At 37.0% G+C, this 15,565-nt stretch overlaps 1 protein-coding gene across 3 annotated transcripts in view; it reads left to right on the top strand.

Moving 5' to 3' along the window:
* The window catches only part of GASK1B (golgi associated kinase 1B), a 52,467-nt gene that overhangs the window by 16,984 nt on the left and 19,918 nt on the right, over positions 1-15,565 (top strand). For all 3 annotated transcript variants that reach the window (XM_082729199.1, XM_082729197.1, XM_082729198.1), the window contains exon 3: positions 824-1,038. In XM_082729199.1, coding sequence (XP_082585325.1) covers positions 824-1,038 — 215 coding nt within the window. The remainder of the gene's footprint in view (positions 1-823; positions 1,039-15,565) is intronic.

Here is a 15,565-nt window from a genome sequence, read left to right as displayed (position 1 = left end):
GCTGCTTAACATCATCTGTCAGTGACTTTATTTGGCAGAAATGGGGGCTGGAAAGTGATGTCATTTGTTTTAAGCTTGAAGTATCATTTAATGGACCTTCGTGATCTTCCCTGTTTATGACTTTACTTGGGTTCATCATTCTTGGTACAGTCTACCAGTGGCCTTTCTAAACTCTCAAGAGTGAGACAAAAACAATTAGAATGATATATATATATATATATTTTAACATATCGTTTGTGTGCATGCAGTTGAAGAAATACATTTGCTTAAATGCACTTCGTGAGGTTATGTGTGAATACATGATCGATTACCAAGAGCACTACTGTTTCCACCAAAAGAGAAAAAATGTTTCCATCTTGCTTCTTTTTTATTTCTTTGGAAATTCTGGTGGTGGCTGGTGTGAGCCGTGCAATTTCACTTTTAAATTTGTGACTTCCAAAAATTCTTTTTCTGTGGCCCCAGAAAATCAGACAGTTGTTATTACACATAGAGAGCAGCTCCACTCAGACATCGAATAGATGATTATAAACACCTGGATTCTTTCCCTTTTCATGGTGTTTGCTTTTAGAAGTGGAATAAAACCACATTAACCAGAGGACGTTGTTATTGGTAATTAGTGGCTTATTCCTGTGCCACATCAATAAAACATCTTGTCTCAAAAATCTTTCCTTTCATTGCCTAACAGGGACCTTGAAATATCATCTAATCCAACTCTTGCATTTGGGAGGTGAGAGGGCAAAGCTATGAGTGACTGTCTAAAATCTCATACTGAGTCATGCTGAACATGCTAAAGCAAATTTGTTTGTTTGTTTGGATTTTATAGATGGCCGACCATGCCCCCTCATTCTCTGGGACTCATCTTTATCTCCAGCAAGTAATGAGACCCACTCTTCTGTTAAGCTCACCTGGGGAACTTACCAACAGTTGTTAAAACAGAAGTGTTGGCAGAATGGCCGAGTACCTAAGCCTGAATGGGGTTGTACTGAAATACATCATCACGAGTGGTCCAAGCTGGCACTCTTTGATTTTTTGTTACAGGTAAGCTGATCAGATCAAGTAAGGGGTGATCTAAGGCTGACACTGAGTTATGTAAGGCTAACGCTAAGAATTTTCTATACCTTGAATTTTCATGAAGCCAAAGTATAAGTTCTATAGTGGCATTTGGTTCTATAGCTTACAGCCACCATTTCTATTGTTTTCTTTCTAGTAATTTTTTTACAAATATTTAATTAAGATTGGACATTGGAGAATAATAGAATGATAAATATTGACCTTCTGTATAAGTGAGTGACACGGAATATCACAGATGTCTAATAACTCTTGTCCCCTTTTGATAAAGATCTTGTGACTCTCTTCTTCCCCTCATTCTGATTACTGCTTTTCCTTTCCTCCATTTTAGAAAAACCTGTTGGCTGCTATTGTTGTGTCACTAATTAATATTTTGTAGAATTTAGAACTGTCTTAAGACATTTGCAAAGCACTCTCCTTTTGTAAATTCCTCTGTATGTGTGTGTGAGTGTGACATTTTGGGAAGGAACAGAGAGAGGTAAAAATGTAAGAAGGAAACCAGAGTCACAGACTTTCAAGGGATTAGGAACTTTCAAGAAGAGAATGATTTATGGTGTCAGCATTGCAAAACCACCAGTGAGAATAGAGTTGGAGAGCAGGGCATTTGACAAGCAGGCAGTCAGAAGTCACCAAAAACTGTTGTAGAGTCCAGGTATGAGGTTCAGACTAGTCTAAAGCATTGTATATATATTATCTCATTTTTTCCCCATTTAATTAACATGCTAACTCTGAGATAGGCATCTTCTTTCCATTTTTTGGGTTGGTAAAAGGGAAACTGAAGTGTAAAGAGGTTTTTATCAAGAACTGTGGAAAGTCTGAGATCTTACATTTCTTGCAAGCTAACAGATTAGCCAGCCACATGTTCATAGATGGTAGCAGAGAACAGAGACAGACAGATGACTTCATTACTCATGGTATAACAAATGGAACGAACTTCATGCTCCTTTGCCCCCAGAGTCCCATTGGGATGATACAAAGTAGCCTGGTGAATGTTGCATGTAGGGGTTTGTTACTATAGAGAAACTCTAAGTTTAAGAAACTCCCAATCTTATAAGAGGTTGCTAGCAAACCTGTCCAACATTGTCCCAGAAGGAGACATTATCTTTATTATCTTCGTTAGCTGATAAATAAAATCTGACTTCCACATTAGTGGGAAACAATCTTTGTATTTTCCAAGGCTGTTTGCTATAATAACATCCTTGAAGAGACAGTGCAAAGTAAAACCTGATCTAAGATGTGCAGAAATGCCATGGAGAATTGTTTCTAAAGAGTTACCTAACTTGTTCAGTATTACAGAGCTGTTAAGTTCCCAAATAGAGATTTCGGCAGTTTTGGCTAACACTAGATTCCATATTTTTGACCATTATTGTATGGCAACTCCCAAGGTATCTTTAGGTTAATAAAGGGGTTTGGTGTGATAAAATGTATTAGCAATAAAATAGAAAAATGAGGGCTAAGTAGGTAAATGTACTTACTATGAGGCCAGGTGTTTAGGGGAGTGGTTGGTAGAGAGATTGAAGCTCTTGAAAATGGTGACTAGAGACAGGAGGGATAGGAGAGTCTTGAATGTGGCAGTGAAGTCTATAAGAAAGGAATGACCTTGAGGTTTGTAGTTGAGGAACATAAGAGCTAACCTAGACTGAATTAGAGGGAAAACCCTTTTAGAAGTTGTCTCTAGTGACGTTTGTTTTAATTATGGAAATTTCAACTAAATCTCCACCTACCTTCTGTCTTTGTTCTTCTCCTTTCTGTTGAGGAAAACTACAACCATCATTCAACAAATGATGAAGTGTTTATGCAGCACCTACTGTGCATTACACTGAAGAAAATTGACACAGGGGTAGCAAAATAGTAAAGAGAGTTATCCCCTCTCCTTATCCCACATTTGTTTTTTTTTTTTTTTTTAAGAATTTATTTATTTGACAGAGAGTGGGAAAAGGAGAGAGAGCACAAGTGGGGGGAGCTGCAGAGGGAGAGGGGGAAGCAGGTTCCCCGCTGAGCAGGGAGCCCGATGCGGGATTCCATCCCAGGATCGTGAGATCATAACCCGAGCTAAGGCAGAGGCTCAACCCACTGAGCCACCCAGGTGCCCCCCACATTTGGGTTTTTAGAAAATTACATAAGAAAGTATAGTATGAAACAAAAATAGATCCATGTAAGAAGGGCTGGATGGGATAATACAAAATTTCTTACTGGTACGAGGTTAAAAAAGAGAGAGTGCTTTGCCATAAAATAATAAAGGAGGGAGAGTTTGAGTAAGATTGCAGGCTACAAATGATAAAGAGGAGAGGCACAAATGTAAGGAAGGACATGGGGTTGGCAATGTTCATAGGATATTTAGGGCATCCTAAATATACCATTTATCTGAAGGAGAGTCATTTGGGGGAGTAGTGATGCTCCCTATCTATAAGAGATATAATAGAAAACAGAGGAAGAAAGCTTTTTTTCACAAGAGGTGTGTTCGCATTGTAACCTTTGTGTTCATTATCTTGATTGAGCAAGAATGAATTCAAACTGATGCACAGTCTCCTGAGAGCATCAGCGGCCTTTGTCATTGTGCCCATTGTCTGTGGTCTTGAGGATGAATGTAGACACATCACTATTATATAAGTTTTCAAAGACAAATATTTTAAGAACTTAAACTAATACTGTTAATATTCTAACAATTATGTGACACTTGCTATGTGCTTGGCACAGTTCTAAGCACTCTCTCTGTCCTGAGCACTAAGATACTAACTTATTTAATCCTCATAACAGTCCTATGAAGTGGATCTTATTATTATTCATATTTTGGAAATGAGGAAATCAAGGCAAGGAGAAATTAACTAATTTGGCTAGAGTCACAGAGCTGGTATCCAAGAATTTGTAGTCCAACTGAGGAATTCTGGCTTAAGAGACAAACTTATAAGCAAAGCTTCCTCCTATTCATTTTATAGGGCAATGGTGCCATCATCCTCCTATTTCTCAAGTCAAAAATTTGGGAGTCATTTATATGCCTCTTGATACTTACCCTCATTTCCATACAGTGACCAAGTCCTTGAAATATCTCCCCAAGTGACCAAGTCCTTGAAATATCTCCCCAATCCACCTTCTTGTATGGCTTGTGCTCGTATCTGAGTTCAGGCTTTGTCATTTCCTAACAGGATGAATTCCTCCAGTCCACTCAAACTATATAATCCAAGATCACCTTTGGCTTGAAATACTGGGCAGCAGGTTGCTGTTAACTCTGCAGCAATGGATTCTATTGGTAGATCAGTTAGTTCTATTTGTAATCTACTCCCTTGTCCCTTCTGCCCTCAGGAGCTTGTGAAGGTGTCTTTCATATTCCTCATAATCCATGAGGATGTGATCTCTGCAAGGCTTTACTGGAACCTAAGTTATGACACCAGTGGGAGTTCCCAGTTTTGGCTCTGCCTAAAGCATTGAATCTAAAAGTCAGAAGTTAATTCGATTGTTAAGAGTTAATTTGGTTGGTATCTATCAAAGTATATCAAATTATATATATGAGGATGGCATCTGAGAGAATAGACTTAAATTCTTTCATTCATCCAACATTTACTTGCTTCCCACAGTACAACAAACAAAATACTGATTTCCTCTAGATGCTGCAGCATTTTATAATTTTATCAGTAAGATAGAAGAGCAAGTGTTTTCTTCTTTCTTGCCAACCTTGGGAAGTGGAAAACTGATTAATATTTTTACTGATTTTATGGAGGGTAGTAAGGTCTTGCTTATATTTCCAGTTTTTTCATTATGAGTGAGATTGAGGATCTCATACTTTCAAATATGCATTATTTATAGTTCATTTTTTGTGAGTTGCCTGTTCATATAATTCCCATTTTTTTTGCATTCCATAGCTTTTCCTTATTTATAAAAACATTTTGATTATCATGAAAATTATTATCAATCCTATATATCTCAAATAATTTTTTATTTTGTTGTTTTTCATTTGACTTTGCTCATAGTAGATATTACTCCAGAGAAATTTTACATTTTTTTATATGGTGATATCTTTTTAAATTTTTTTTTATTTTCAGCATAATAGTATTCATTGTTTTTGCACCACACCCAGTGCTCCATGCAATCCGTGTCCTCTCCAATACCCACCACCTGGTTCCCCCAACCTCGCACCCCCCGCCCCTTCAAACCCCTCAGATTGTTTTTCAGAGTCCATAATCTCTCATGGCTCACCTTCCCTTCCAATTTCCCTCAACTCCCTTCTCCTCTCTAACTCCCCTTGTCCTTCATGCTATTTGTTATGCTTCACAAATAAGTGAAACCATATGATAATTGACTCTCTCTGCTTGACTTATTTCACTCAGCATAATCTCTTCCAGTCCTGTCCATGTTGCTATAAAAGTTGGGTATTCACCCTTTCTGATGGAGGCATAATACTCCATAGTATATATGGACCACATCTTCCTTATCCATTCATCTGTTGAAGGGCATCTGGGTTCTTTCCACAGTTTGGCGACTGTGGCCATTGCTGCTATAAACATTGGGGTACAGATGGCCCTTCTTTTCACTACATCTGTATCTTTGGGGTAAATACCCAGTAGTGCAATGGCAGGGTCATAGGGAAGCTCTATTTTTAATTTCTTGAGGAATCTCCACACTGTTTTCGAAAGAGGCTGCACCAACTTGCATTCCCACCAACAGTGTAAGAGGGTCCCTCTTTCTCCACTTCCTCTCCAACACATGTTGTTTCCTGTCTTGCTAATTTTGGCCATTCTAGCTGGTGTGAGGTGATATATCTCAATGTGGTTTTTTTTTTTTTTAATATAATTTTTTATTTTTTATAAACATATATTTTTATCCCCAGGGGTACAGGTCTGTGAATCACCAGGTTTACACACTTCACAGCACTCACCAAAACACATACCCTCCCCAATGTCCATAATACCACCCCCTTCTCCCAAACCCCCTCCCCCCAGCAACCCTCAGTTTGTTTTGTGAGATTAAGAGTCACTTATGGTTTGTCTCCCTCCCAATCCCATCTTCTTTCATTTATTCTTCTCGTACCCACTTAAGCCCCCATGTTGCATCACCACTTCCTCATATCAGGGAGATCATATGATAGTTGTCTTTCTCTGCTTGACTTATTTCGCTAAGCATGATACGCTCTAGTTCCATCCATGTTGTCGCAAATGGCAAGATTTCATTTCTTTTGATGGCTGCATAGTATTCCATTGTGTATATATACCACATCTTCTTGATCCATTCATCTGTTGATGGACATCTAGGTTCTTTCCATAGTTTGGCTATTGTGGATATTGCTGCTATAAACATTCGAGTACACGTGCCCCTTTGGATCACTACGTTTGTATCTTTAGGGTAAATACCCAATAGTGCAATTGCTGGGTCATAGGGCAGTTCTATTTTCAACATTTTGAGGAACCTCCATGCTGTTTTCCAGAGTGGCTGCACCAGCTTGCATTCCCACCAACAGTGTAGGAGGGTTCCCCTTTCTCCGCATCCTCGCCAGCATCTGTCATTTCCTGACTTGTTGATTTTAGCCATTCTGACTGGTGTGAGGTGATATCTCATTGTGGTTTTGATTTGTATTTCCCTGATGCCGAGTGATATGGAGCACTTTTTCATGTGTCTGTTGGCCATCTGGATGTCTTCTTTGCAGAAATGTCTGTTCATGTCCTCTGCCCATTTCTTGATTGGATTATTTGTTCTTTGGGTGTTGAGTTTGCTAAGTTCTTTATAGATTCTGGACACTAGTCCTTTATCTGATATGTCGTTTGCAAATATCTTCTCCCATTCTGTCAGTTGTCTTTTGATTTTGTTCACTGTTTCCTTTGCTGTGCAAAAGCTTTTGATCTTGATGAAATCCCAATAGTTCATTTTTTCCCTTGCTTCCCTTGCCTTTTGCGTTGTTCCTAGGAAGATGTTGCTGCGGCTGAGGTCGAAGAGGTTGCTGCCTGTGTTCTCCTCAAGGATTTTGATGGATTCCTTTCGCACATTGAGGTCCTTCATCCATTTTGAGTCTATTTTCGTGTGTGGTGTAAGGAAATGGTCCAATTTCATTTTTCTGCATGTGGCTGTCCAATTTTCCCAGCACCATTTATTGAAGAGGCTGTCTTTTTTCCATTGGACATTCTTTCCTGCTTTGTCGAAGATGAGTTGACCATAGATTTGAGGGTCTATTTCTGGGCTCTCTATTCTGTTCCATTGATCTATGGGTCTGTTTTTGTGCCAGTACCATGCTGTCTTGATGATGACAGCTTTGTAATAGAGCTTGAAGTCCGGGATTGTGATGCCACCAACGTTGGCTTTCTTTTTCAATATCCCTTTAGCTATTCGAGGTCTTTTCTGGTTCCATATAAATTTTAGAATTATTTGTTCCATTTCTTTGAAAAAGATGGATGGTACTTTGATAGGAATTGCATTAAATGTGTAGATTGCTTTAGGTAACATAGACATTTTCACAATATTTATTCTTCCAATCCAGGAGCATGGAACATTTTTCCATTTCTTTGTGTCTTCCCCAATTTCTTTCAATGTGGTTTTGATTTGAATCTCCCTGATGGCTAGTGATGATGAACATTTTTTCATGTGTCTGATAGCCATTTGTATGTCTTGATTGGAGAAGTGTCTGTTCATATCTTCTGCCCATTTTTTGATATGATTATCTGTTTTGTGTGTGTTGAGTTTGAGGAGTTCTTTATAGATCCTGGATATCAACCTTTTGTCTGTACTGTCATTTGCAAATATCTTCTCCCATTCTGTGGGTTGCCTCTTTGTTTTCTTGACTGTTTCCTTTGCTGTGCAGAAGCTTTTGATTTTGATGAAGTCCCAAAAGTTCATTTTCGCCTTTGTTTCCTTTGCCTTTGGAGACATATCTTGAAAGAAGTTGCTGTGGCTGATATCAAAGAGGTTACTGCCTATGTTCGCCGCTAGGATTCTGATGGACTCCTGTCTCATGCTGAGGTCTTTTATCCATTTTGAGTTTATTTTTGTGTATGGTGTAAGAGAATGTTCGAGTTTCATTCTTTTACATATAGCTGTCCAATTTTCCCAGCACCATTTATTGAAGAGACTGTCTTTTTCCACTGTATATTTTTTCCTGTTTTGTCGAAGATTATTTGACCATAGAGTTAGGGTCCATATCTGGGCTCTCTACTCTGTTCCACTGGTCTATGGGTCTGTTTTTATGCCAGTACCATGTGTCTTGGTGATCACAACTTTGCAGTAAAGCTTGAAATCAGGTAACGTGATGTCCCCAGTTTTATTTTTGTTTTTCAGCATTTCCTTAACCATTCGGGGTCTCTTCTGGTTCCATACAAATTTTTGGATTATTTGCTCCAGCTCTTTGAAAAATACCAGTGGAATTTTGATCGGAATGGTATTAAAAGTATAGATTGCTCTAGGCAGAATAGACATTTTAACAATGTTTATTCTTTCCATCCAAGAGCATGGAATGGTCTTCCATCTTTTTGTGTCTCCTTCAGTTTCTTTCATGAGTGTTCTGTAGTTCCTTGAGTACATATTCTTTACCTCTTTGGTTAGGTTTATTCCCAGGTATCTTATGGTTCTTGGTGCTATAGTAAATGGAATTGATTCTCTAATTTCTCTTTCTGTATTTTCATTGTTAGTGTATAAGAGAGCCACTGATTTCTGTACATTGACTTTGTATCCTGCCACATTACTGAATTGCTGTATGAGTTCTAGTAGTTTGGGGGTGGAGTCTTTTGGGTTTTCCATATAAAGGATCATGTCATCTGCGAAGAAAGAGAATTTGGCTTCTTCATCGCCAATTTGGATACCTTTTATTTCTTTTTGTTGTCTGATCACTATTGCTAGGACTTCTAATGCTATGTTGAACAAGAGTGGTGAGAGTCAGCATCCTGGTCATGTTCCTGATCTCAACGGGAAGGCTGTGAGCTTTTTCCCATTGAGGATGGTATTTGCTGTGGGTCTTTCATAGATACATTTTATGAAGTTCAGGAATGTTCCCTCTATCCCTATACTTTGAAGTGTTTTAATCAGGAATGGATGCTGGATTTTGTCAAATGCTTTTTCTGCATCAACTGAGAGGACCATGTGGTTCTTCTCTCTTCTCATATTAATTTTTCTATCACATTGATTGATTTGCATATGTTGAACCATCCTTGTAGCCCAGGAATGAATCCCACCTGCTTATGGTGGATAATCTTTTTAATGTGCTGTTGGATCCTGTTTGCTAGGATCTTGTTGAGAATTTTAGCATCCATATTCATCAGTGATATTAGTCTGAAATTCTCCTTTTTGTTAGGGTCTTTGCCTGGTTTGGGGATCATGGTAATGCTAGCTTCATAGAAAGAGTCTGGAAGTTTTCCTTCTGCTTCAATTTTTTGGAATAGCTTCAGGAGAATAGGTGTTATTTCTTCTTTGAAAGTTTGGTAGAATTCCCCAGGGAATCCATCGGGTCCTGGGCTCTTTTTTTTTGGGAGGTTTTTGATCACTGCTTCAATCTCGTTACTAGATATCAGTCTATTCAGGTTGTCAATTTCTTCCTGGTTCAATTTTGGGAGTTTATATTTTCAGAGGAATGCATCCATTTCATCTAGGTTGTTTAGCTTATTGGCATATAACTGTTGCTAATAACTTCTGATGATTGTTTCTACTTTTTTGGTGTTAGTTGTGATCTCTCCCTTTTCATTCATAATTTTATTAATTTGGGTATAAGGTGATATCTTAATTGACCTTTTTACTTTCTGTATTTAGGATCATACAATTTTTATAGAGAGGTGTTTGTTAAAATGTTTGCTGAACAAATAAATGAATAAATGAACATATGTAGGCCATTTTTCATGAGTACTATAGTAGTTATCTTTTATTCAATAATCCTCATCAGTTACACTGAGATGTTTATTTTAAAGTCAAATATATGTCTTATTTAAATGGTGATTGTGAATGTGTTGGGAATGCATTGAGTAGAGTTTGTTAACAATTTTAGAAAAGTTCTGCCTGAAGTAAACTAAAATCACTTGTTCTGTGATGCTACAACAAGGCAAGAGAATACAGAACCCAGTTGTTAATTTTCTGTACACAACATTCTTTTTGTTTTACCCAATTAACAAATCTACATTCATAAAAGCTATGCCATTTTACTGGGTCTGTAAATGTGATAGAGGCACAAGTAACCTTTTATTCTTGAAGCGTGGGGGTATGAACTGCAGAGACAAAAATTCACCTCCATTAGGATGCCAAAGAAGAGTATTCTAGAGAAAATCTGAGTTTCTAAGACTTGGGAAGTTTCTATCAAAAGGTCAAATAAAATAATAGGAAAAGATTTAGGATGTATAAAACTTGCTTTTTGAGCTTGTAGATAGTCTATATAATGGTTAGGAACTGAGATTCTGGAACCAGTCTGCTACAGTTCAATCCAAATGTCTAATACTAATTTTTTAACATTGAGAAGTTATTTAACCTCTCTCTACCTTGGTTCCGTCAGGAATAATAACAATGTTTATAGAGAAGGTTATTGAGAGAATTCAATACATTTACACACATGAAGAATTTAGTATAATGTCTGTTACATAATAGGTTCAGTGAATATTACATGTTAAGAAATTTATTATTCGGAAATAATAGTAGAGATTAATACCAATAAAATAAAGTATTTTACCATTATTTTATTCATTAAATTGTAAGTCATTCCCAAGTTGTTATATTTTCTATTCTTATATACTTATATTAAGACCTTAGCCCATTAAGTTTTAATTGTTTTTGACTAGTCTGTCTTTTTTAATAGCTGTGAATTTCTTAAGGGCAAGCCCCTGTCTTATCCAACTCTATAACCTTTCAATTAGTAGCAGAGTAGCTGAGAATGTCACACTCAGGGTGTTATTTTTTTGATCAAAGAAAACTACCTAGTTATATTATTAAAATATTAAATCAAAAGTGTCCAATTAAAAATGTTAAAAGTTGAAGCAACAAAAGTGTAATTGTAATAAAGAAATAAATTTTGTTAAAATAAGAGAATTAGAAGGTTAGAAAATGAAAAATCAAATGAATAAAAAATATTTAATATTTTTCCTATTTAATGGAGTTCTTTGTGTACTTATATTTTCTAAGAATAATTTATTTGATGAGCAATTAAGGAGTGTTTAGATAGAGGAGTACTAACAGAGATGTGTTTTGGGAGATGTTTTCTTCCACCTTCAACAAAACAAATTACATATATTTCTTTCCACTTGGACTTGACAGACTTTTTTGGGCCCTTTTCTATCCTAGACACTTGGCAGGTTTAGTGCTGGTGATAGAATAGCGGAGATCCCGTCCCTGACCTCGAGTTATGCAGTCTAAAAGCAGAGACAGATAATCATAACAAAATGAATCAGGTGTCATAATTAAGTTTAACATCCTTTTGAAACAAATAAGATGCTACTAGTTCTTTGAGATTTGTAGTGTGTAAACAGAGAATATGACATTTAATCTAGAAACTGAAGACCTTGCAGAAATCAAGTGAGTCCAGGAGACAGGAAGAGGGTTTCAGAGAGAGGGATTCTAACAAAGGGCAGAGTGGGAAAATCCATTAAGTAGTTTTCCCCAGGTGGCTGTGAGTAATAAACTTATGTTCATAAATTCAATGAACAACAATAATATGAATTGGTATGCCTTGTCACCCTAGAGTTGTCTTTTATCAATCAACTCTCCTAGCTCTTACCTGGCTTCTAATGATTTAGCTCCTGAATATAATGCATTAAATTAATAGGTGTTAATCTTTGACCTATTCTCTTCCACTCTTCTTTCTATGCATCATTTTTTTCGCTTAATGATATGATAATAGTAAAAGTAAAAATTCCAATGAACTATCATCAAACCAGAGAAAATATAACTTTTCATTAAAAAATATTTGTATCTGTGGGAATATCCAATGCTAGGCAAAGAAAGATTCCAACTGTGGCCTCCATGGTAGATTATGAAGGTCTTCCAAGCATCGCCTCCTTTTATCCCTACTACTCAGTGACCAAGGGTTTTGCCTCTAACTTTCAGAGATCACTCACAATAGGTGCTCTGACAGCAAGAGGCATAACAATCCAGGGTCTTGGACACTGGGATTTCTAATAGTTTGGGTCAGTTTCATTGTTTTGCAGAAGTAACACATTGCCGATCCAAATAGGCTGTAGCCTTATATTTATTGTTAAGTCCAAGCAAGCAAATAATATAGGTTTTTGTTCATTTGCTAGCAAACAATGAAACGTGATGTAAGTCACATACTATCTTGTCTTCAAATACCGATGAAAATGATTAGCTTGGGCAATATTAATTGCTGAGCTGACTGGGATTGAGGGAGCAAAGATGGCCAAGGATGAGAGGGTTTTGAGAAGACATATTATTGCTTCTAATTATTGAAAACCTTCACAATTTGTTTTTATGATGAGAATCACAATGGTTCACTTGATTACAGAGAGTCATTTCCTAAGATAAAGGACATGGGAGTGTGATATTCTAGACATTAAAATTGACCAACTCTGAACTTCAAAGGTATGGATGTGCTAAGAACCAAAATACATCGCAGTTTCTACAGATTTTTAATTGTATAAAGTGTGCTCTTTCTTACAAATGAAATTCAAATGTCTGACTTTGACATAGTTTTTACTATACACATGTCCATGATTTTTCACTAGGAGAAATTATTTTCAGTATTATTGATGCTATAATACAAGGAGGGACTATCTTATTTTAAAAGGCCTCAGAACACTTACCAAATTATTTTGTGACATTATAATTTTATTCTTCTAAGTATTACTTATCATATGTGAGCAAATTGGCCAGAAAAGCTGGTGTTTACTGGGCAGCTATGTTTATGTGGAGACAGAGGAGGTGATGTCAAAGAAGTTTACAGATTTGCTTCTGTATCAGAGAACACAAGAGATTTTTGCAGAGAAAAGGATATAGAAGAAATGGCTAACCTATGCCAAGAAAGTATGTTTATTAAGGAAGATTTTGGGTCATCTTCCTTGTTTGAGGAGGTCTGACATACATTTTTATTCATTTATTTGATTATACAACTTTAATTCATGGCTGTTTTTAAATAATTCATTATGATTGGAGAGGGCACAAAACATTTTTATACGCATGTGGCAAAACAATACTTCACTTTAAATGACAAATGGTCATGTCAGTCTCTCATACTTGATGTCTAGAAGCAAATTTGTCACCTCATGCCCCGACAATTTGCCCCCTTGACTTACCTGTTCCTTCTCATGATATTACTATTTTAAAAATTGGTCAGGTCAGATATTTTTGAATCATCTTTGAATCTTTGACTCTTCTTTGAGATACACTAAACTTTGTAGTTCCTCAGGATTACTCCACTTATGTTTCCCTTTTCTTCCCTATTAATGCTATCCTAATCAAACTCTTATCAATATAGGTCCAGATGTTGTAAGAGACTTCTGGCTGATCTCTTTGTCTCTATCTTCCCCAACTCAACTTATTGTGTAAACTATGGCTGAATTTATTTTTCCTACTTTCCTTTAAATTGTTTTAATTGCTTCTTGCAAAAAACAAAAACAAAAACAAAAAACCAAAACAAACAAAAAACTCTGAGAAGTTCCATTTGATTGGAAAATATTTTTTCTAATTTTAATTTTAATTTTTTTAAAGAACTTATTTATTCACTTGAGAGAGAGAATTAGTGATAGGGGTGAGAAGCGCAGGGAGAGAAAGAAGCAGAGTCCCCACTGAGCAAAGAGCCAGCTGCTGGCTCAATTCCAGGGCCCAAACATAAAGACCTGAGCCAAAAGCAGACGCTTAACTATCCGAATCACCCAGGTACCCCTGGAAAATAAATTTTAAGTGCCTTAGTGCATTAGGGACACCTGGATGGCTCAATCAGTTAAGCGTCTGCCTTTGGCTCATGCTATGATCACCAGAAAATAAAACATAAGCATGTAACTATTATAACACCCAAAAGGAAAATTTGCTATAATTCCAGTAACATGTCCAGTAACTGGTCTAATTTTTAATTGTCTAATAAATGCTTTATTTATTTATTTGCTTGCTTGCTTATTTATTATTTCAGTTTGTTTATTGGAACCAGGATTCAAATAAAGCTTGCACTTTGTGATCAGTTGATATGTCTTTTAATGTATAGACTCTGCGCCCACCTTTTTTTTTTCTCCCCCCCCTTACCAGTTTACTTATTGAAGAAAGCATTCGCCTTGTTTTCTAGAGTTCTAGATTCTGGAGTTTGCTGGTTTTACTTCCATGATGTCTTTATTTGTCTTCCTGTCACCTATATTCAATAGACATTGGTGTGGAGTTTAGAGACTTGATACAATTTAGATTTAACTTGTTTTTTCAAGACTTCTACGTAGATGGTGGTATATTTCTCTACTAGGAGAGATAATGTCTGGTTGGTCTTTCATTTTTGTGACAGTAGTAGCTATGGATGCTCAATGTTGATCCATCCATTCACTAGGCATTGAGAAATGGGGGGGTATTCCTACTCTCATCACTTCTTCATTTATTATTTGGAATACTTCTCTAAGGAGTAGCTTACCTTCATCTCTTACCTGGTTCTTTCATGGTAGATTTGATATAAAACCTGGTTGTCTAGTGGTACAACTTATATAGAGAAATGTTACCATTGAAGAAACACCATAACGTGACCTTGTAACTTCCTTTCTGTCCTCATCTGCTCATCAGCCATGATCTTTTGTGGTATTTTAGTACTGTAGACTGAGAACCCTGTAGTTAGCAAACACATAAGGAGGTATGTGCTTGTTAACTTCAGGGTTGTGTATGCCTCTTTGTATGTGTGCTGTGGTTACTCACTGCCTATTGCACCCTCCACCCCCACTTTTCCCACAGATTACTCACCACTGCTTCTACTTCCCCATCTAATGTGCAGCCTGGCCTTCAAACTCCAGTCAAATCCTTTCTCTGCAAAGTCTTCTGGAACCAAGTCAATCATATTAAGCTCCCTCTTTCCTCTGAATATCTAACATCATTTAAAAAATGTTCACAAGTTTTCAATACATTAAAATCAGAGGGCAACAACACAGAATCATAGGGATATGCAACAGAAATAAAACAGCAGCATTGATTGTTGTAAGGCTCGATTCATATCCCAGCTTCTTCAATAGTCTGGTCTGTAATCTAGGACAAGTTCATAATCTTTGATTTCTTTATTACTGAAATGGAGAATGATCTCACTTCACTTGGAGATTGATATGAAATAAAATCTTTATCACGTGAAATGTTTATCATGATATCTGGCTGCCTATGGTCTGAATGTTTGTGTCTCACCAAAATTCATACATTGAATCTTAGCCCCCAAGGTGGGGTATGGGAGGGTGGCTTTAAGAGGTGACTAGCTCCTGAAGACAGAGCTTTCATGAGTGGGATTAGTACCTTGTCAAAGAGGCCTGACAGAGTTCCCTAGTTTCATCTACCAGGTAGGGACAGAGTGAGATGTTGCCAGTTTGCTATTGGGAAGGGGGCCTTTACGAAAAACAGACTGTGTTGGCACCTTGATCTCATACTTCCAGCC

Source organism: Mustela nivalis, assembly GCF_964662115.1.
Source record: "Mustela nivalis genome assembly, chromosome: 4".
In the NCBI taxonomy this organism is placed as follows: domain Eukaryota; kingdom Metazoa; phylum Chordata; class Mammalia; order Carnivora; family Mustelidae; genus Mustela; species Mustela nivalis.
This window is presented reverse-complemented; position numbering and strand designations above follow the sequence as displayed.